At 38.5% G+C, this 16,341-nt stretch overlaps 1 protein-coding gene across 1 annotated transcript; it reads left to right on the top strand.

Annotated features, from left to right (window-relative positions):
* The first annotated feature begins 176 nt into the window (after positions 1–176).
* Positions 177–13,086, top strand: LOC139719611 (L-serine dehydratase/L-threonine deaminase-like). The gene is made up of 7 exons (XM_071631019.1): positions 177–384; positions 4,906–4,945; positions 6,066–6,205; positions 7,380–7,471; positions 8,588–8,818; positions 10,731–10,855; positions 12,896–13,086. The coding sequence occupies exons 1-7, from the start codon at positions 226–228 to the stop codon at positions 13,084–13,086; spliced, it is 978 nt and encodes a 325-aa protein (XP_071487120.1). The 5' UTR covers positions 177–225.
* The last annotated feature ends 3,255 nt before the right edge of the window (positions 13,087–16,341 follow it).

The raw sequence follows: 16,341 nt of genomic DNA, 5'->3' as shown, positions 1-16,341 counted from the left end.
TGTTGTCAGGCTTGTCGGACGTCGGCGGCTTATTACCTGCTGAATTACCTCTGCATCTTTCCTTGTTTTGTGAGCTACTCTACATGCAACAGTCCACAATCACTACCACAGCCACCAAATCGATCGCATACACGTCACGTTTTGACACTTCACAAGCTCTGGTACAGTACCAAGCTCGCCTGAATTTTTACCTCTCACGTCGTACACATCCAGATCCAGGGCAGTATGTCTGCTGCGACAAATCACCAGTTGCATATTGCTACTCCGTTGCTGGAGAGCATTCCCATGTCAAAGCTGGCTGGTTCCCCGGTGTACATCAAGTGTGAAAACATGCAGCCGACAGCTTCTTTCAAGATCAGGGGCATTGGAAACCGATGCAAGAAGGTAGAACTGAAGTTTACATTCTGAATTAGATGCCATCTTCTTGTCTAGCTAGCTGTCATAAACTTAAAGTATAAAGTTTTCACAACCTGTTTCTTATAATAAGGCTTATGGTCATGGATAATCACTACACTCTAGTATATCTTATGGCCTAACTAAGCCCGGGCTAAGGCTATGTATGGTAAGTCGCCTACTCCTGTCCTATGTAGTAAGCAGTTCCTACATTAGACAGAAAGATCCGTCTGTCCGGAGGACTCTTTTATATTTTGCCATTAATGCTGTGGAGGGGATCCGTGAAGCCAGACGCAGTCACCGCGTAACATTCCCCGACGGACAGATACAGACCGATCTTTCGGTCAATTCCTACATATACACTAGCCACGAATAGCGAGAGGTCTCTATCACGATATAGTATATAAGTCAGAACCTATGTATAAAAAATGAATAAAGAACATCATTGATATTAATAAAGGGGATATCCTCAATATTGTTTAATATCTGGATTTTAACCATGATAACCCAGCCCCCCCCCCCCCCCCCCCCCCCCCCCGAAAAAGAGAGAGAGAGAGAGATAGAGAAATACAGAATAGCAGAATTAGGAGGAGGAGGAGGACAGAGAGCTGGCAGAAGAAGAAGAAGAAGAAGAAGAAGAAGAAGAAGAAGAAGAAGAAAAAGAAAAAAAAAACAAGAAGAAACAGAAGAATCTTTTTGATAAACTGCATACAAATAATTTAAAATCAAAATATACTCTTTATAGGCCTACAGCCTGTTAAAGATTACAAAAGAAGACTGTTGAATTGAACATTCTTGCCGGAAGCTGTAAATCTGTATCTAAATTGCTATATTTTATGTGCATCTTCTAGTTTTTCATTAAAATGCAGGCTTCATGCATGGAAGATGAATGCATTAATGTTTTTGTGTGGGAATGCTACAACGTGTAGGCGGTGGCCACTCCACCAATGAAGTCGGGTTAGCACCATGCTCTGACTTTGTGATGATCAGATGAATGTATCAAAACAGAATCTTTCACATAGTCTGTATGAGTTGTGACTCTCTCACACATGGCACACCCATTCCAATGTCCTATCCGAGGGACAGAGTGTTTTTGCCTCAATTACAAGAGGGGTTGGTATTACATTGTACATGTATGTCTTTATACACACAACATTGCTCAGAGAGACTCGGGAATTGAACCTTGGTCCTTTAAGAATTGGAGTCATCACATGCGCTACCGACTGAACTAAATCACCACTCTTGATCATAAAGAGATTCTGTAACTAATGACAGAGATTACTTCCTAAAGGTTCTAACAGCCGTTTATAGGCTATAAATTTACGTCTCAATCTACGGACTGCATTAAATGGACTTTAACCCAGCTGTTGACTGTAATTTAAGATCACTTACATTGTAAACTTAAACTTTCTTTGCCAAATTTCAAAGATCAGCTCTAGGTAAATTGGGCTAGGAACAATAAAACAACCTAATATCCGGAATGATGGTCCAGAGCTACCGATATGTAAACTGTTGACCTCTCGCCTGAACTACAAGTGGACTTATATTGACAGTGGTGCCGAGATAGACATCACATGTTCATCGTGTGGACAATCATGAGTCACAATTGTAATCATCTTTGGTCAGAGACCTTTTAGTAAATGCTTGAATGTAAAGAATAGTTCACTTTCAGACAATAGAAAAATCTCTCTTGTAATCTTGTTTGTGAATCATGTTTTTAATCTTGATTTGAGTTCTGTGGTACAAGTTTGTACATATGCTTCCTGACCCATCAATCAAACCTGCAAAGCAGGCACTAGATTGTAGCTAGTGCAACGCAGGTACACTGTAGATCGCTTTAAAGTTTTGTGCAGTTTGGGAGTGGAAGTAAAATGTACAGTTGTACACTGTAGGGTTGAGCTATACAGTCTGTAGCTCTGCTTCCTCTATCAATGTCAGGGGCTGCGGAACCGGGAGGAGGGGGGGGATGCAGCCCCTCCCCCCCCCCCCCCCCCCCCACACTTTTGGATCGTGAAAAAAAGAAAGAAAGAAAGGGGAAAAATCGGGGGAAAAATCACACTACCCAAATTTCTCACAAAAAGTGTGCTTCAGATCGCTTTATCTTGATTTCAAAAACGCAAAAGCTCCGTCGATTGGGAGGGGGCATCCCCCCCCCCCCACACTCTCCCCCTCTACCTCATTAGACTTTGTGAATACACACAGATGATGCACACGTGGAATAAGAGCTAAATGCCGTGATTTTGCTATTAACACTTTCCTGAAAAAAAGTCCAAATCATTTCCATACCCTGGTAAATATTTTTTTTGGGGGGGGGTGGGGGAGCTAGAAAAAAATCCAAGTATTGCACCAAAAGTTTCCACCAGATCACTCAATTTCAGGTCTGAAAATGTAAAATCAGCTTCGTGTGGGAGGAGAAATATATCCCTTATACACCCTCGTGAGCATGCCTTTTCTGTTTGATTGCTTAACAGACAACGTTCATGAAATTAATTGTAACAATATATTAATACAAGAAGTTTATTTAAATGCTCCCACTTTATAGGCAAATTGTTCAATAATAATCCACATCACACCCTCAAGTCGATAGAAGACGGAAAAACATGCATCAAATTGCACCATTTACAACATAAAAATGCAAAAAGTTCTCACTGTGGGAGGGGGAACACCCCATCCCACCCCGTTCCCTCGATCCGCTCGCTCAGGCTCGGTTGCTTCGCTCCCTCGCATGGTAACCACCGCCCTCCCAATATCACAAGATCATTATCCAGGCTACGCTGTCGGTGCGTCTAAGCAGGGGGGGGGGGGGGGTTTCAAGTCGATAAAAGACGCAAAAAAATACATCAAATTGAACCATTTGTGACCGTGCACCTCAAAACGAACATAAAGTCGCACACACTGATTTTGCGTGAGGACTGAAAATAAGTGAAATGGGTCAACCTAGCCGAACTTGACTTTTGCATATTTTCTGAAAGAGCGAGTCTTCTTTTACATTATGCTAGAATTTGGTATCATAAAACGGGCAGGAAAGTGTGTTTTTTTAGCAGTTTATCTCGAACATTTTTGGTAGAATAGTGTGATTAGGTGTGTCTTTAGAATCCCTTTTTCATTTCTGAAAAACCTTGTCCACACTCTTCACTTTCAACTCTAATAACTTTTGAAAGAATAGTGCTACTGCTTTGAAAGTTGGCATTTATTATGGACAGAATGTGATAATGATGCATGTTTAATTTCAGTTTAATCTAATAATCCCTTCATTGTTGTTACTCTGGTGGTTAACTTCCTGTTTTTTGTCCCATTCATCGCACAGCCAGCACGGTTTGGTAAAGATTAAGCGCTTGAATAGACATGACACTGTACTTCAGAGCCTCTTTTCTCAGTTCACACTTTTCCTGAGTTTGTGCTTTCTTTCCAATATTTAGATAGGTTAGGAGAGTCCATTTGATTTGAGTTATACATCATTTTAAAGCTTAAAGTCTGCTCTTTCAGAATATGGTCTTAACTAAAAATTCATGTCTGGCGACTTTTTGTTTGTTTTGAGGTGCAGGGTCACATTTACAACATCAAAATGCAAAAAGTTCTCCCCGTGGGAGGGGGGAACATCCCCTCCCACACCCTCCCCTCTCCTCCCCCCCCCCCCCCTTCCCTCCGCTCGCTCGGTCGCTTGGCTCCCTCGCATAGTAACCGTCGCCCTCCCAAGATCACAAGATCATTATCCAGGATACGCTGGTGCGTCTAAGCCGGGGGGGGGGGGGGGGGGGGGGGACCTCTGTCTATGCATGTATGTCTACAGTGCTGTACATTCTCTAGTTTGCCTTTTCAGTGATAAATGTATCACAACGAAACTAAATCTATTATAATGCATGTATTCTTATGTAAGGTAGATATAAGTATGTAAAATATATATGCTTGCAAAGCTGTAAGAACCTTGTACAAAATCATTGTGTTCTCATAAAAATTTCATGTTATTGTATCTTACACTGTGGGATTTCATGTTATAATATTACAATATTCACATGTATGTTGTTAATAAACTCAACTCAATTGTTATTGGACATTTGAATGTACAATCTTGACTCTGGTTTACTGTGATACAGTACAGACGTTTGAAACATCGAGGTTGTATTTTAGTTAACTTTGATTTTTTTTCATTAATAATAATTTTCATATCAACATGTGTGTTGTATCCACCAGCATATAAACATGGATCACAAGGAACAATCCGCACTGGAAACGGAAAAAGATTCCTTTCATTTGTAGCCTTGTGGCTATACTGAAAATACAATGTACCTGTAGGTTGCTTGCATTCTTACGCAGAAGCAGTCAAATGCATTGCCATTTTGTCTCTACGTGGATGACTGCCTGTAAGTGTAGGCATACGGCTTCTATCACGGCAAGTTTACCTAGCACAAACAAATTCAGTATGAACAATTTGGTTGTTTCCCAAACAAATGAAGTGCATATTCATGATGGGCATATTACTAACCTGTATTTTAAATTTTCTACCTATTTCAGGCACAGGAAGGAGGCTGCACTAAGATAATAAGCTCATCAGGTAAATATGATTCTGAAGTAATTTAGTACGTGACATATATTGATTCTTAGTAATTGCTATTTGAATGCACGCAAATCTATGGAAGCAAGTTCTGTCTTGAGCTATTTCAACCTTTATTGACTCAGTGCGTGCTTAATTAACAGCCAAAAAAGCTCAAATCAAATGTCAGCACAATCGTGGTAAGTGTCATTAATCAATACATGTCATTCAAGTGTCCATAGTTCAAGTGTGTGGACTATCTGTGTGTACTATTCTGCGAGTGATTTGACAATATGCTGTGTCATAGGCAAAGCTATCAAAGCGATATTGTGAGAGCTGGCATTTATTCATAATCTCTCACGCTCGTTACCCTTGTTTGTGCTCTACATCCTAGTTCTCCCTTTCTTCACGATTTCATCAATTAATTCATCAATTTCTTTGGAAATTTTACTACAACCAACCTTCTGTTCATTGCTAAATTGGTACCTTTGGTATGTTTGAATTTCACATAGCATTCAATTTTGATGAAAGATGGACTATAAAATGGATTTCACTAAATAAGAAATTGCCAATTTGAGAGACAAAAATCTTCAAAAATGTATGCAAATCAATGCTGTTTCTAGGACTTGTTAATGGTTACAATTTAAGACCCTTGGATGGTGAATTATGATAGCACAGTGGTTGAAGTAGTTAAACTGAAAGTGAAGGTTGAAGGTGTTGTAATGATTTGCGTATTCGTCACAATACATCAAAACAGCTGCAATAATTATGATGTCTGTTGCTACAATCATAAAGACAATTTCAAAGTGTTAATGGTCAGAACCATCATAATATGAAAAGTGCAATGATCCCAGCCATAAAACATACAATCGTATACTAGTTTCTTAAAAAAAAAAAACGACAACAGAGTGGAAAGGCCTGTTATTTGAAGATTTTATGAATTACAAATTATGATGTATTTAGTGCTCAGAAATTGCACAGAGTTCAAATTTTATGAAAGGGAGAAATAATGATGTTGAATTCTTTTGATGTTCAATGCATTCAAATACTCTGGCATCTGCTTATGTTTTTGTGACCGATACTGTAGGCCTACAACATCTTGTACGTACAACTCATTCGTGGTTCTTCTCTAACTTTGCAGGGGGAAATGCCGGCATTGCTGCCGCCTATGCAGCCAGGCAGCTGGGCATGGAAGCCACCGTTGTGGTGCCCGAGAGTACCCCAAAGTTTGTGGCCGGAAAACTGGAAGAACTTGGAGCAGATGTCATCGTCCATGGCAGGGTACTGTCTCCAGCTCTGATGATTCGCTCTGGCATATTCACGAATACGATCATCATAGTTACCTTGTGTGCCAGGGAGAAATATATTGATAAACTGTACATGTATGTAGGGAGCAATACATAGTTTGGCTGCATAGAAGTTGTGTTAGTCTTGCTGTCACTAAAAGTCATTCAAAATACGGTAAGCTTTAAGATAAAAATTGGGGGAATAGAAGTACTTTCAGATATTGCTCTCTCACCATGTCAAATTTGATATGTCAATTATTTCATCATGTCATTATATGACTGCTTTCTGGTTATAAATATTTTCAACAATATCATTACCATTATTAGTATTATTAGGTAACATTAACCACAATGGATACAGTAGTTAGGGCAAATTAATAATTATTAATAACAAGTACTAGCTATGATAGTAGTTATGATTATGATTGAAGATGGAATGCTTAATGTGCATATGTGACCCTGCACCTCAAAACAAAAAGTCGCCAGACACGAATTTTTAGTTCAGACCATATTCTGAAAGAGCAGACTTTAAGCTTTAAAATGATGTATAACTCAAATGAAATGGACTCTCCTAACCTATCTTAATATTGGAAAGAAAGCACAAACTCAGGAAAAGTGCGAACTGAGAAAAGAGGCTCTGAAGTACAGTGTCTATTCAAGCGCTTAATCTTTACCAAACCGTGCTGGCTGTGCGATGAATGGGACAAAAAAACAGGAAGTAAACCACCAGAGTAACAACAATGAAGGGATTATGAGATTGAACTGAAATTAAGCACGCCTCATTACCGACCACATTCTGTCCATAATTAATGCCAACTTTCAAAGCAGTAGCACTATCCTTTCAAAAGTAATTAGAGTTGAAAGTGAAGAGTGTGGACAAGGTTTTTCAGAAATGAAAAAGGGATTCTAAAGACACACGTAATCACACTATTCTACCAAAAATATTCGAGATAAACTGCTAAGAAAACACACTTTCCTGCCCGTTTTATGATACCAAATTTTAGCATAATGTAAAAGAAGGCCCGCTCTTTCAGAAAATATGAAAAAGTCAAGTTCGGCTAGGTTGACCCATTCCACTTATTTTCTGTCCTCACGCAAAATCAGTGTGTGCGACTTTATGTTCGTTTTGAGGTGCACGGTCACATATGGTCCACTTTTAATACATGTAGGTGTGGGACTTTGCAAACGAGAAAGCCCTCCAGCTTCTGAAGGAGGACCCCGCAGCTGCTTACATCCACCCCTTTGACCATCCTGATGTCTGGTGAGCCTCAATGAGACAGTAGCAGAAAAAAATTGAATAAGTATATGAATATATAGATATAAATAAATGAATGAATGAAAGAATGTATGAATGATGGAAGGAAGGAAGGAATGAGTAAATCAAATGAAATGATTCGGCACGCCGTACACCGGGGGTACCGTTGAAACCCGGGGTACCGCGTTGTACAGCGCCATCTCATGCCCATTATTTTATAATGCGTATCCGAATTCAGATACGCCGATTCCAAATTCGGATACGGCAAAATCGTAGCAATGAACTAGCACCATAGGTGTTTTTCGGAGTACACTTGCATGCATTAATTGATAACCACAAATAAGAAAACATTTTTGTGCATAATAATACTAAAAAATATTTTGACACATTTTTTGGTAAGCCAGGGTACAGCCCTGAAAAAAAAAAAATAGTTAATTCAACAAAATGGCGAATTTTCATTTGGTACCCCAGGGTACCAAATATTGCATCAAATGTTGATTATGAATATTAGAAAAAAAATAAATAAAAATCAAATTAAAGATTAATGTTACTCTGATGTCACATGCATAGAGAGTTGGTAGAATTAGAATTAGGGAGGCATGGAGGAAAGGACTTGTCTCTTACAGGCTCTCTGACACAATTTTGATTCGTTGAGTTTGATGATTTTAATTCTCGTCTCTGAGGGGTTTCAGACTTGCAGGAGAGCTCATAAACAAACAAGTTTAGGAAAAAGAGAATGACATGATATTGCAAATCAAGAGAGAAGGCAATAATTTGAAAGAAAATACTTCAGCACCATTTTTTTATTTAGGGGTGAAGAATGTTTTCTTATGGCAAGGTTGAAAGACATCATCAAGCGATGGTGAAGGGCAAAAATTGTTTACAGGGACCCTCCATAAGCATGGTCAAGCATGCAAGCCTTATATTCCACGTCTCATGATATAGGCAGGTGGGTATGCAGAATGTTTACTACATACTAGAACTATGCATTTAATGGGCACACGTAATTTGTTTTTGCCCCTCGGTCAACACATCATTTGACATCACGAATCCTCGTCTATTCTTTGTTTTGTCCTCTGTATATGACTTTCAATGTCATCCTCAATTCGTTTGATGTGCCAGGGAAGGTCATGAGACCATGATGGAGGAGGTGAAGGAGCAACTCGGCGGGAAAAAGCCGGGCGTGGTGGTGACCTGCGTCGGGGGCGGGGGCCTGCTGTGTGGGGTGGTACAGGGCCTGCAGAGGGTGGGGTGGGCCGACGTGCCAGTGGTTGCCATGGAAACATTCGGGGCAGACAGCTTTAGCGCGGCAGTGAAAGCTGGGAAACTCGTCACCTTGCCAGATATCACAAGGTAAATTTATAAGATTTACTGCATACATTTGTGTGTGTGGTGGGGGGGGGGGAGAAGAGTTATTGTACTTTGTCTCTCCCAGAGAAAAAAATCCAAATAATGCAATAACTCTATTTCTTTCTATAGATGTTGTTTTCATTACCCCACTATTACAACTTTGCAGCCTTCTCCTGGCTCTCTTATTCCTTAAAGAAAGATGTATCAATCTACCCCCATCACATACCCTTTTTATTGGTAATAAAGATCATCACCTTTGCAGCTTCCCACAACGTGCATTGTGTACTTCATCCCAGTTTAGTTTTTTTGAGCTATAAGAGGGGTAACCTCATCAAGTAACAAGTATCAAGTATCAAGCATGTACGCAGCTAATGTTATGTAGTTTCTGTTTGAATGTAGGGTCAGTAATAAATCAGATATTTTAGACATCAGAATTAGTGGCCACTGGCATTGTTCCCAGGTGGTGATGAAGTAAAATGATAGATCATGAAAGTCCAGTGCTAAAATGATGTTATATAAAAACAAAACAAAAATCAGTGATTAATCTACTAGTCTTTTGTAGTGTAATGGATGACCAGAAGTTAAGTTCAAGATGTGATGTATTTTAAGTCTAACGGACACAGAATTACCAGGTTTAGTCATTCTCGGTGGCTTGTTTTATTCCTCAATACAGTGTCTGCAAATGTCTTGGTGCTCTCACTGTTAATTCCCAGTGTCTCAAATACGCACAAGAGTGCCCAATCATATCACAAGTCATTCCCGACAAAGACGCCATTAACGGTTGTCTACGCATTCTAGGTATGTATTACGTTTTACTGGATGCTGCTCCCCTGCCTGCAGCTTTGACCAATCTAACTCATTCTTGGCCTTGGTTTGATCTAATCTCTTACAAATTTCAGCTTTTTTATACAGCTGTATTGCACTCAATACTCTATCATCTGAGATTACAGCCTACATGTAAATGCAGCCGATTATATATGCCTTCATCACTAGAAAACAATTTGATTTGTTTTGCTCTGCGTTCTCCCAAGGAGGTTCAAGAGATGGAGTTACAACAATGTTATTTCCTTGGATCCCATGTTTTGATGCCGCCACTTAGAAATATTTGAAGTATTGTGCTAAATTGGAGCTGCCTCACAGATAGGAAGACAATTGATCCATGTGGCATTGCACCATGACTCGTCACTCTGAATGGAAGATATGTCTTTATGATGATAATTACTTTTGCTGTCCCTTCTTATGAAACGTGAGTGGAACATGAAGGTACAGACAAAGGGATTTGCGAATAAAAATTCCACAAAAATTGATGAACTAATAATTGAAATCATCTGACTTTACATGTTTTTACACTTATCTAACATATTAATTAATAAAGAACTACACTTGAAGATTATACCGTATCAGTTTCATTTGTCGGAAGTGATTGGAAAGATGATAAAAACGTGAAAATTTTCACAACGTACAGCTCAGATTTACACTTTTCGACATAATCCTGGACAGGATTTACTTTGAATTCTTTATCGTATGCCTTATCACTAGCTGAAATTTAATTTCATTTAATACAAAAACAAAGAAAAAATACAGCCGACATTATGTTAATATTCCAAATGAATCATCTCTTTGCTCGGAAAGACGGCGGCATCGAACCCCAATTATCAAAGTCACATATGCACCTGTTGGATTCTTTTGTACGTCAAAAGAAAATTGACAAATTGACAGCTGTTTGAATGCTTACAGCCAGTTGGAACTCCATTTCTCAAACCTCCTTGGTTCTCCTAACACATTTGTTCTTTCTCTCCAGCCTTGCTTCTAATGCTTTGAGACATACTCTCAGCTTCTAACTCCGGCCCTGTGTTTTTTCTCTGCTCTTTGCCACTGCCCTCCCCCCACCTCTGTCTCTGTATATGCTCTCCAGTATTGCCAAGACCCTAGGGGCTGCTACTGTGTCTAAACACTGCTTGGAGCTCAACAGCCAGCACAGTATTATCTCACATGTGGTCACTGACAAAGCTGCCGTTGAGGCGTGCATGCGGCTGTTGGGTAGGTAGTAGCGAGTGGCGTAGCATTCCCTTGTGAGAATTTTTTAATCCCTCTTTGGTGCTTAAGATTTTGCCTTAAAGGGACTGTACAGTACTGCTTGAGGTGGGGATTCATGTTTTGAACATTCTTAAGTGAGATTATGAGAAACCTCTATGAAATATGAAAGAGCATGTAATTTTAAGAAGGATTCAACGTTTATTTGATGAAAATCGGTTTTAAAATGGCTGAGATATCCAAAAAAAGTGATGATAATAAAAGGCGACAAGCCACAACTTTATTAGGATCTCTTTGTTTCACCTTGTTTTTGAATATCTCAGCCATTTCAAAACCGATTTTCATCAAATAAACTTTTGATACCCCTTAGAATTGCATGATCTTTGACATCTCTTAGAGTGGTTTCTGAATATCTCGCAAAACGTTAAAGCTAAATCCTCACCTCGACCAGAACTGTACACACCCTTTAAACTTATCAGTAATAGAAGAAGGCATTCCTCTTGTAGCAGAGCATTTAGCAGACCTCCAAACCATTCTAAATTTTTAGAAAAGATTCTGAATTTTCACCATTCCAAGCTCTTGTTTCAGGAGGATTTTCCTATTATTTTTTTGAATAATTTTACTACATACGCCAATGGGAACTACTTTTTCTTTCCTATTTTTGAGCCAAATCATCCCTGTTTTGCAGTCAGAAAGGTTGGGAGGTCTGATTGAGTCAATGTTTTGTCACCCATTTGATAGCTGCTTGAGTGTTATGCATGTGCTCTATCCTTAGAAAATGTATGTAGACTGTTGTTCAGTAGTGCCTTTTGTGAAAGGCATCCTTGTCAACCTGCTATGTACATTGTGTGTGCACCTTGCTGTATTTATTCTATCACTTTATTTCTGTCATTCTCTTGTATATTTTCATCTCTGCTGTGTGAAAGTATGCCATATGCACATCATTTATTAGTACCATATTAAAGCTTTCTTTAGTTCTTTTGCTTTTCTTTTACAGATTAACAGAAACATCATATAACTTGATATAAAATATCCTATCTCCAGTGTAGGGATTTTTGATCTGTCTGACACATTATTTGATGTTGCATATATTTCGTTATTCCTATCTTGAACAACATTGTACACTTTTGTTATTCAAACTTGTACAAACTGAAGTAGAAATATGCCAAATTCAAAAACAACCGATGAATACTCCAGAGAATTGTTTAACTTTTGGATTTGGCATAACCCAGTCAGCAAAATTTCCATGAAAAGAAAATGTTGTTTTTATTTTTGTTAAGTTTTCATGAAGAGAGTTAATGGAATGAACAAACTTCAGAACTCATGCAATCTCATGTATGCACAGAGTATGTATGAAAGCCACAAATAAAGCACCAAAATCATACATCCTTGCAGGTAAAAATGAGGGGGAAAAAAGACTTGCAGAACAACTACATGATGTTGTAGTAATATATTTGATTTTACAGCATGTATGGCTGGAGCTTTTTCTGCACTGGTGTGATTCTATAGAAATAGACAGATTGCGTGATCATTTTCATTTTCAACATTCTCAGCTCCATTTGAATACCAGTAATCTGATATCAACTTTATAATCACTTGTATTGTTTTATTGTTTGTTAAGTATTCAATAAAAACATAAAAAAGCTATATATAATCACTGGGCTTCAGTGTGATATACTGGTACAATATATGCATTTCTATAAATTTTGGGATGCATGCATAGTGCATAACCAATATATAACAAGAGAGAAGAGCACAACAGTGTGGATCAAAAATAATGAGCACTGCTTTATACAGTTGTACTCAAATGCATAAAATTCAATATACATCATAGTCACTTTAAGAGTCCAGTGTTTAATATGTGTCTATCCTGTGACTTCCTAAGGCGACTCGAATGCTTATATTTAATGTACAGAATTAAATTGAGTCATGAGAATAGACATTAAAAAAGATATACACATTGTCTCGTTGCCAAAATTTGATCCATGAGTGATGATGACTTCTGGTCATTCTAACAATTTTTTTTTCTTTTTTGACATTTCTCAGATGACCATCGCATCCTGGTTGAGCCAGCCTGCGGAGCGACCCTGGCGTGCGTGTACAGTGACGTCCTGGGCAAGCTAAGAGCAGAGGGCAAGTTGCCCAAGAACCTGGGCCCTGTGGTGGTGATCGTCTGTGGCGGAGGCAGCATCACCTTGGACCAGCTCTTGCAGTATAAAGCACAGTTTGATCTTTGAGGAATGGGAAAGGCAGCTTAGATCAGATCCATGGCTTGATATTGCTCCATGGACTAGAACAAGCGCAAGGGACAAGTCAAACCTGTCTGTAGTGGCCACCCAAGGGAGACTAAAAAGATGGCCACTATTTACAGGTGGCCACTATAAACAGGGTCTTTGACATGGCCTTCCTCTCAGAGGGAGTTTTTTTAGTGGCCATATGTGGCAGGTGGCCACTGTAGACAGGTAGCCTCTTTGATAGGCAGGTTTGACTGGAGATGTGCAGGGCACACGTGAGTGGGTTGTTGGTATTTTTGGCATAGGTATTGTGTTATGTGTAATCCATGAACTACACAGTGTGAATTCTGGATAAAGTGTCCAGGTACATTGTAATGATTAGAGAATAAAGACATGCTGTCTGATTCAATCCTATCCGATATGTCTTATTTGGCACTTTCTGGGGCAAAACTGACTGTTGAAAAGCTGAGAAGAAGATAATGCTCCTTTGCCGCTCTAGCGGTCTGTGGCAGACAGGGGGAAAAGGATGTGGCGTTTGCGATATAATCACACAGTTTGTGATATAGTCTCAGTCCAATAGTATATAGCAAAAAGACATTTATTGGAAATGTCAACATATGGTGCCAATTGAAATTGCTCTTTATCTGCCACTTCCGGTGCAGGATGACAAACCTTGGTTGTGAAGGTGAATGATAAGAAGACATAGCAAATACATGTAGAGGTATAATAGTGGCTTTAGTCAACATATTTTCTTTTTCTTCTTAAAACAGAGAATTGACCCTTCAGACCCATCACCTCAAAAGGTCATTGACCTTGTACGCAGACAAGATGGCCAATGTTTTGAGCAACTTAATGTAACCCTTCCATATTTGAAAAATGTTGAGTTTTTAAAAGCACCAGAGGTTTTCTAGGAAAGATCTGATCTCCCTCTCCCCTGGCTATCATAATACTTGCCTCACTGCTTTCCAAATGTTACTTGTGATAGTAGCTTATGTCTGTTTCAATTCCTCTTTTTGTCATTTTTCGTATTCGTGCATTTGGCTGCTGGCTCTTTCTCATTTTAGATGTATACACCGTATGTATGTGTATGATGTCTCTAAGTATATCATGCTATTGCACATGCAGCAGTTGAGTTTGATGATAAATATATCTAGAATATATATATATACCGGGTGTCCCAAAAAAAGTGCAACGGTGGATTTTCAGTACCTTGCGGTCTAAAAGTTATATATCTTTTGACATCATTAGAAAGAGCATCTTCAGCAGAAGACTATGATACCAAAATCATCAAATTTGGTTCAGTACTTTTTATTCTACGCCAATTTCTGAAAATGCAGTCATTGCCAAATTTCGCCGGATTTTTGCGACTTATGACATAATAATTTGAGTGCGACACGCGATCCATACGCTGAATATTGTGTAAGCTCGGTGATCCATGTCAACAAAAGATACAGCTTTCACATTAGGCACGGGCCAGGAAAAAACCGTGTTTGTGTGTGCGCGCTCCCAATATGAAAGCGTTATCTTTTGTTGACATGGATCAACGAGCTTACACAATTCACCGTATGGAACGCGTGTCGCGCCCAAATTATTATCTCATAAGTCGCAAAAAATTGAAAATGACTGCATTTACAGAAATTGGCGTAGAATAAAAAGTACTGAACCAAATTAATGATTTTGGTATCATGATCTTCTGCGGAAAATGCTCTTTCTAATAATGTCAAAAAATATATCACTTTTAGAACGCAAAGTACTGAAAATCCACTGTTCCGCTTTTTTTTGGGACACCCGGTATAGATACATGTATATATATATATGTATATATATATATATATATATATATATTCTTTTTTCCTGTGGCCTTTTTTTCCTTAAGAACTTTAATAGATGGAGGCTATTGAACATACATGTATCTTCACCAACATATTCTGTCAAACCTGTCTAAACTGCCACCTGTCAATAGTGGCCACTTTCTATTCCAAATTCAATTACAATGTATACAAAAGGTTTGAGCCTATGGGGTCAAAACTTGCCAGAATGTGTTATGTGATACTGTAATGTTCCTCTAAGTTACACACTAATACATGCCTGCAACTGATCATTGAATCCACTGCCACCTTTCAATAAGCAGTAGGAAACTGATGTATTAGTTGTCTATTTTCATATTTATGTGCCATTGATAATGTGCCATATATTTTTTTTTATAAGTATCCACTGTAACACTCTTGACTGTCTACTGTCTTTTTGTCATTTTAGTTTAAATATCTTTGTCGTTTTAGAACTGTCATCAAAAACTGCTTGTATGCAGGGGTAACCCTATAGAGTTAGATGGAAGCCTTTGACAACGCTAAGATGTTTTTGTGGCCCTAAATATTATAGAGGAGTAAAGTGGTGATGTCATAGCCATTCATTGCCATGGAAACTGGTTCTAAACAACTTCACCTGGTCCAAGTGTTAATGTGCACACCTGGTTCCAACCAAGCTGTAGTGAAAAAAAAACAAAAAACTGAGGCATCATCACTTTGATGATACATGATATATTGTATTGGCATGTTATTCAGGATGATTGCCAACAATATCGACAGAGTGCATTGGTGCCACATCATGCACAAAATGAATAACCCACAGAAAAATTGGAGTTATGGTGTGACAGAGTGTAGAATGGAAATAAAGAGAGAGATGAAATGTTTTGAATTAATTAAAGTTCACGTAGCAGTGCATATCATTTCTTTTTTGAAAATTTGGGCTTTTAGGGACTAGCCTACATGTATACTTACACATACATGGTGTAGATGTCATGATGTGCAATTGCAGTGCAGTGCAAGAGGAATATGTTGCTCCTTGTCTTCCAGTAAGTTGTTCCCAGTATATCAAAATTTGCATCATGTGTTGATATAGAAAGATGAAGGTCTCATGAAAGTTTGCCCAAATGCCAGGGTGTCAAAAATGTATGATACAGAGTATCCTCCCTGCGTATGGACCATACCAGTGGGTTAACCACATTGCAGGGTTATGTTAATATTTTTTCTTGATTCTTTTTCTAGAATCAAGCCCAGACTATGTATTTTTACTTGTAAAAGTTTAATCAGTTGGAAGTGTGTATAAAGAGATTCGTTAAAAAAAAAATTGTTATCATTAGTTTTAAGCAATTTTCATTAATTATTTTCAAGTTTGTGATTGCAATAATCCTCAAAGAGTGTTGTTATGTGTTACTTATTAAAGAACAATTAAGTACTATGAACTCACCTGCTAAAGTTT

The sequence above is a fragment of the Diadema antillarum genome, unplaced genomic scaffold (genome assembly GCF_040938485.1).
Source record: "Diadema antillarum isolate AM-2024a unplaced genomic scaffold, OU_Dant_1.0 scf00000112, whole genome shotgun sequence".
In the NCBI taxonomy this organism is placed as follows: domain Eukaryota; kingdom Metazoa; phylum Echinodermata; class Echinoidea; order Diadematoida; family Diadematidae; genus Diadema; species Diadema antillarum.
The sequence above is the reverse complement of the archived record's forward strand: the minus strand, read 5'-3'. Positions and strand labels throughout refer to the sequence as shown.

Excerpts from the sequence above, each read along its gene's own strand:
- LOC139719611 (XM_071631019.1), top strand. The coding sequence starts at position 226 with ATGTCTGCTGCGACAAATCACCAGTTGCATATTGCTACTCCGTTGCTG. Across the intron at positions 7,472-8,587 it reads TTTGACCATCCTGATGTCTG|GGAAGGTCATGAGACCATGA; the intron begins GTGAGCCTCAAT and ends TTGATGTGCCAG. Across the intron at positions 8,819-10,730 it reads ACCTTGCCAGATATCACAAG|TATTGCCAAGACCCTAGGGG; the intron begins GTAAATTTATAA and ends TATGCTCTCCAG.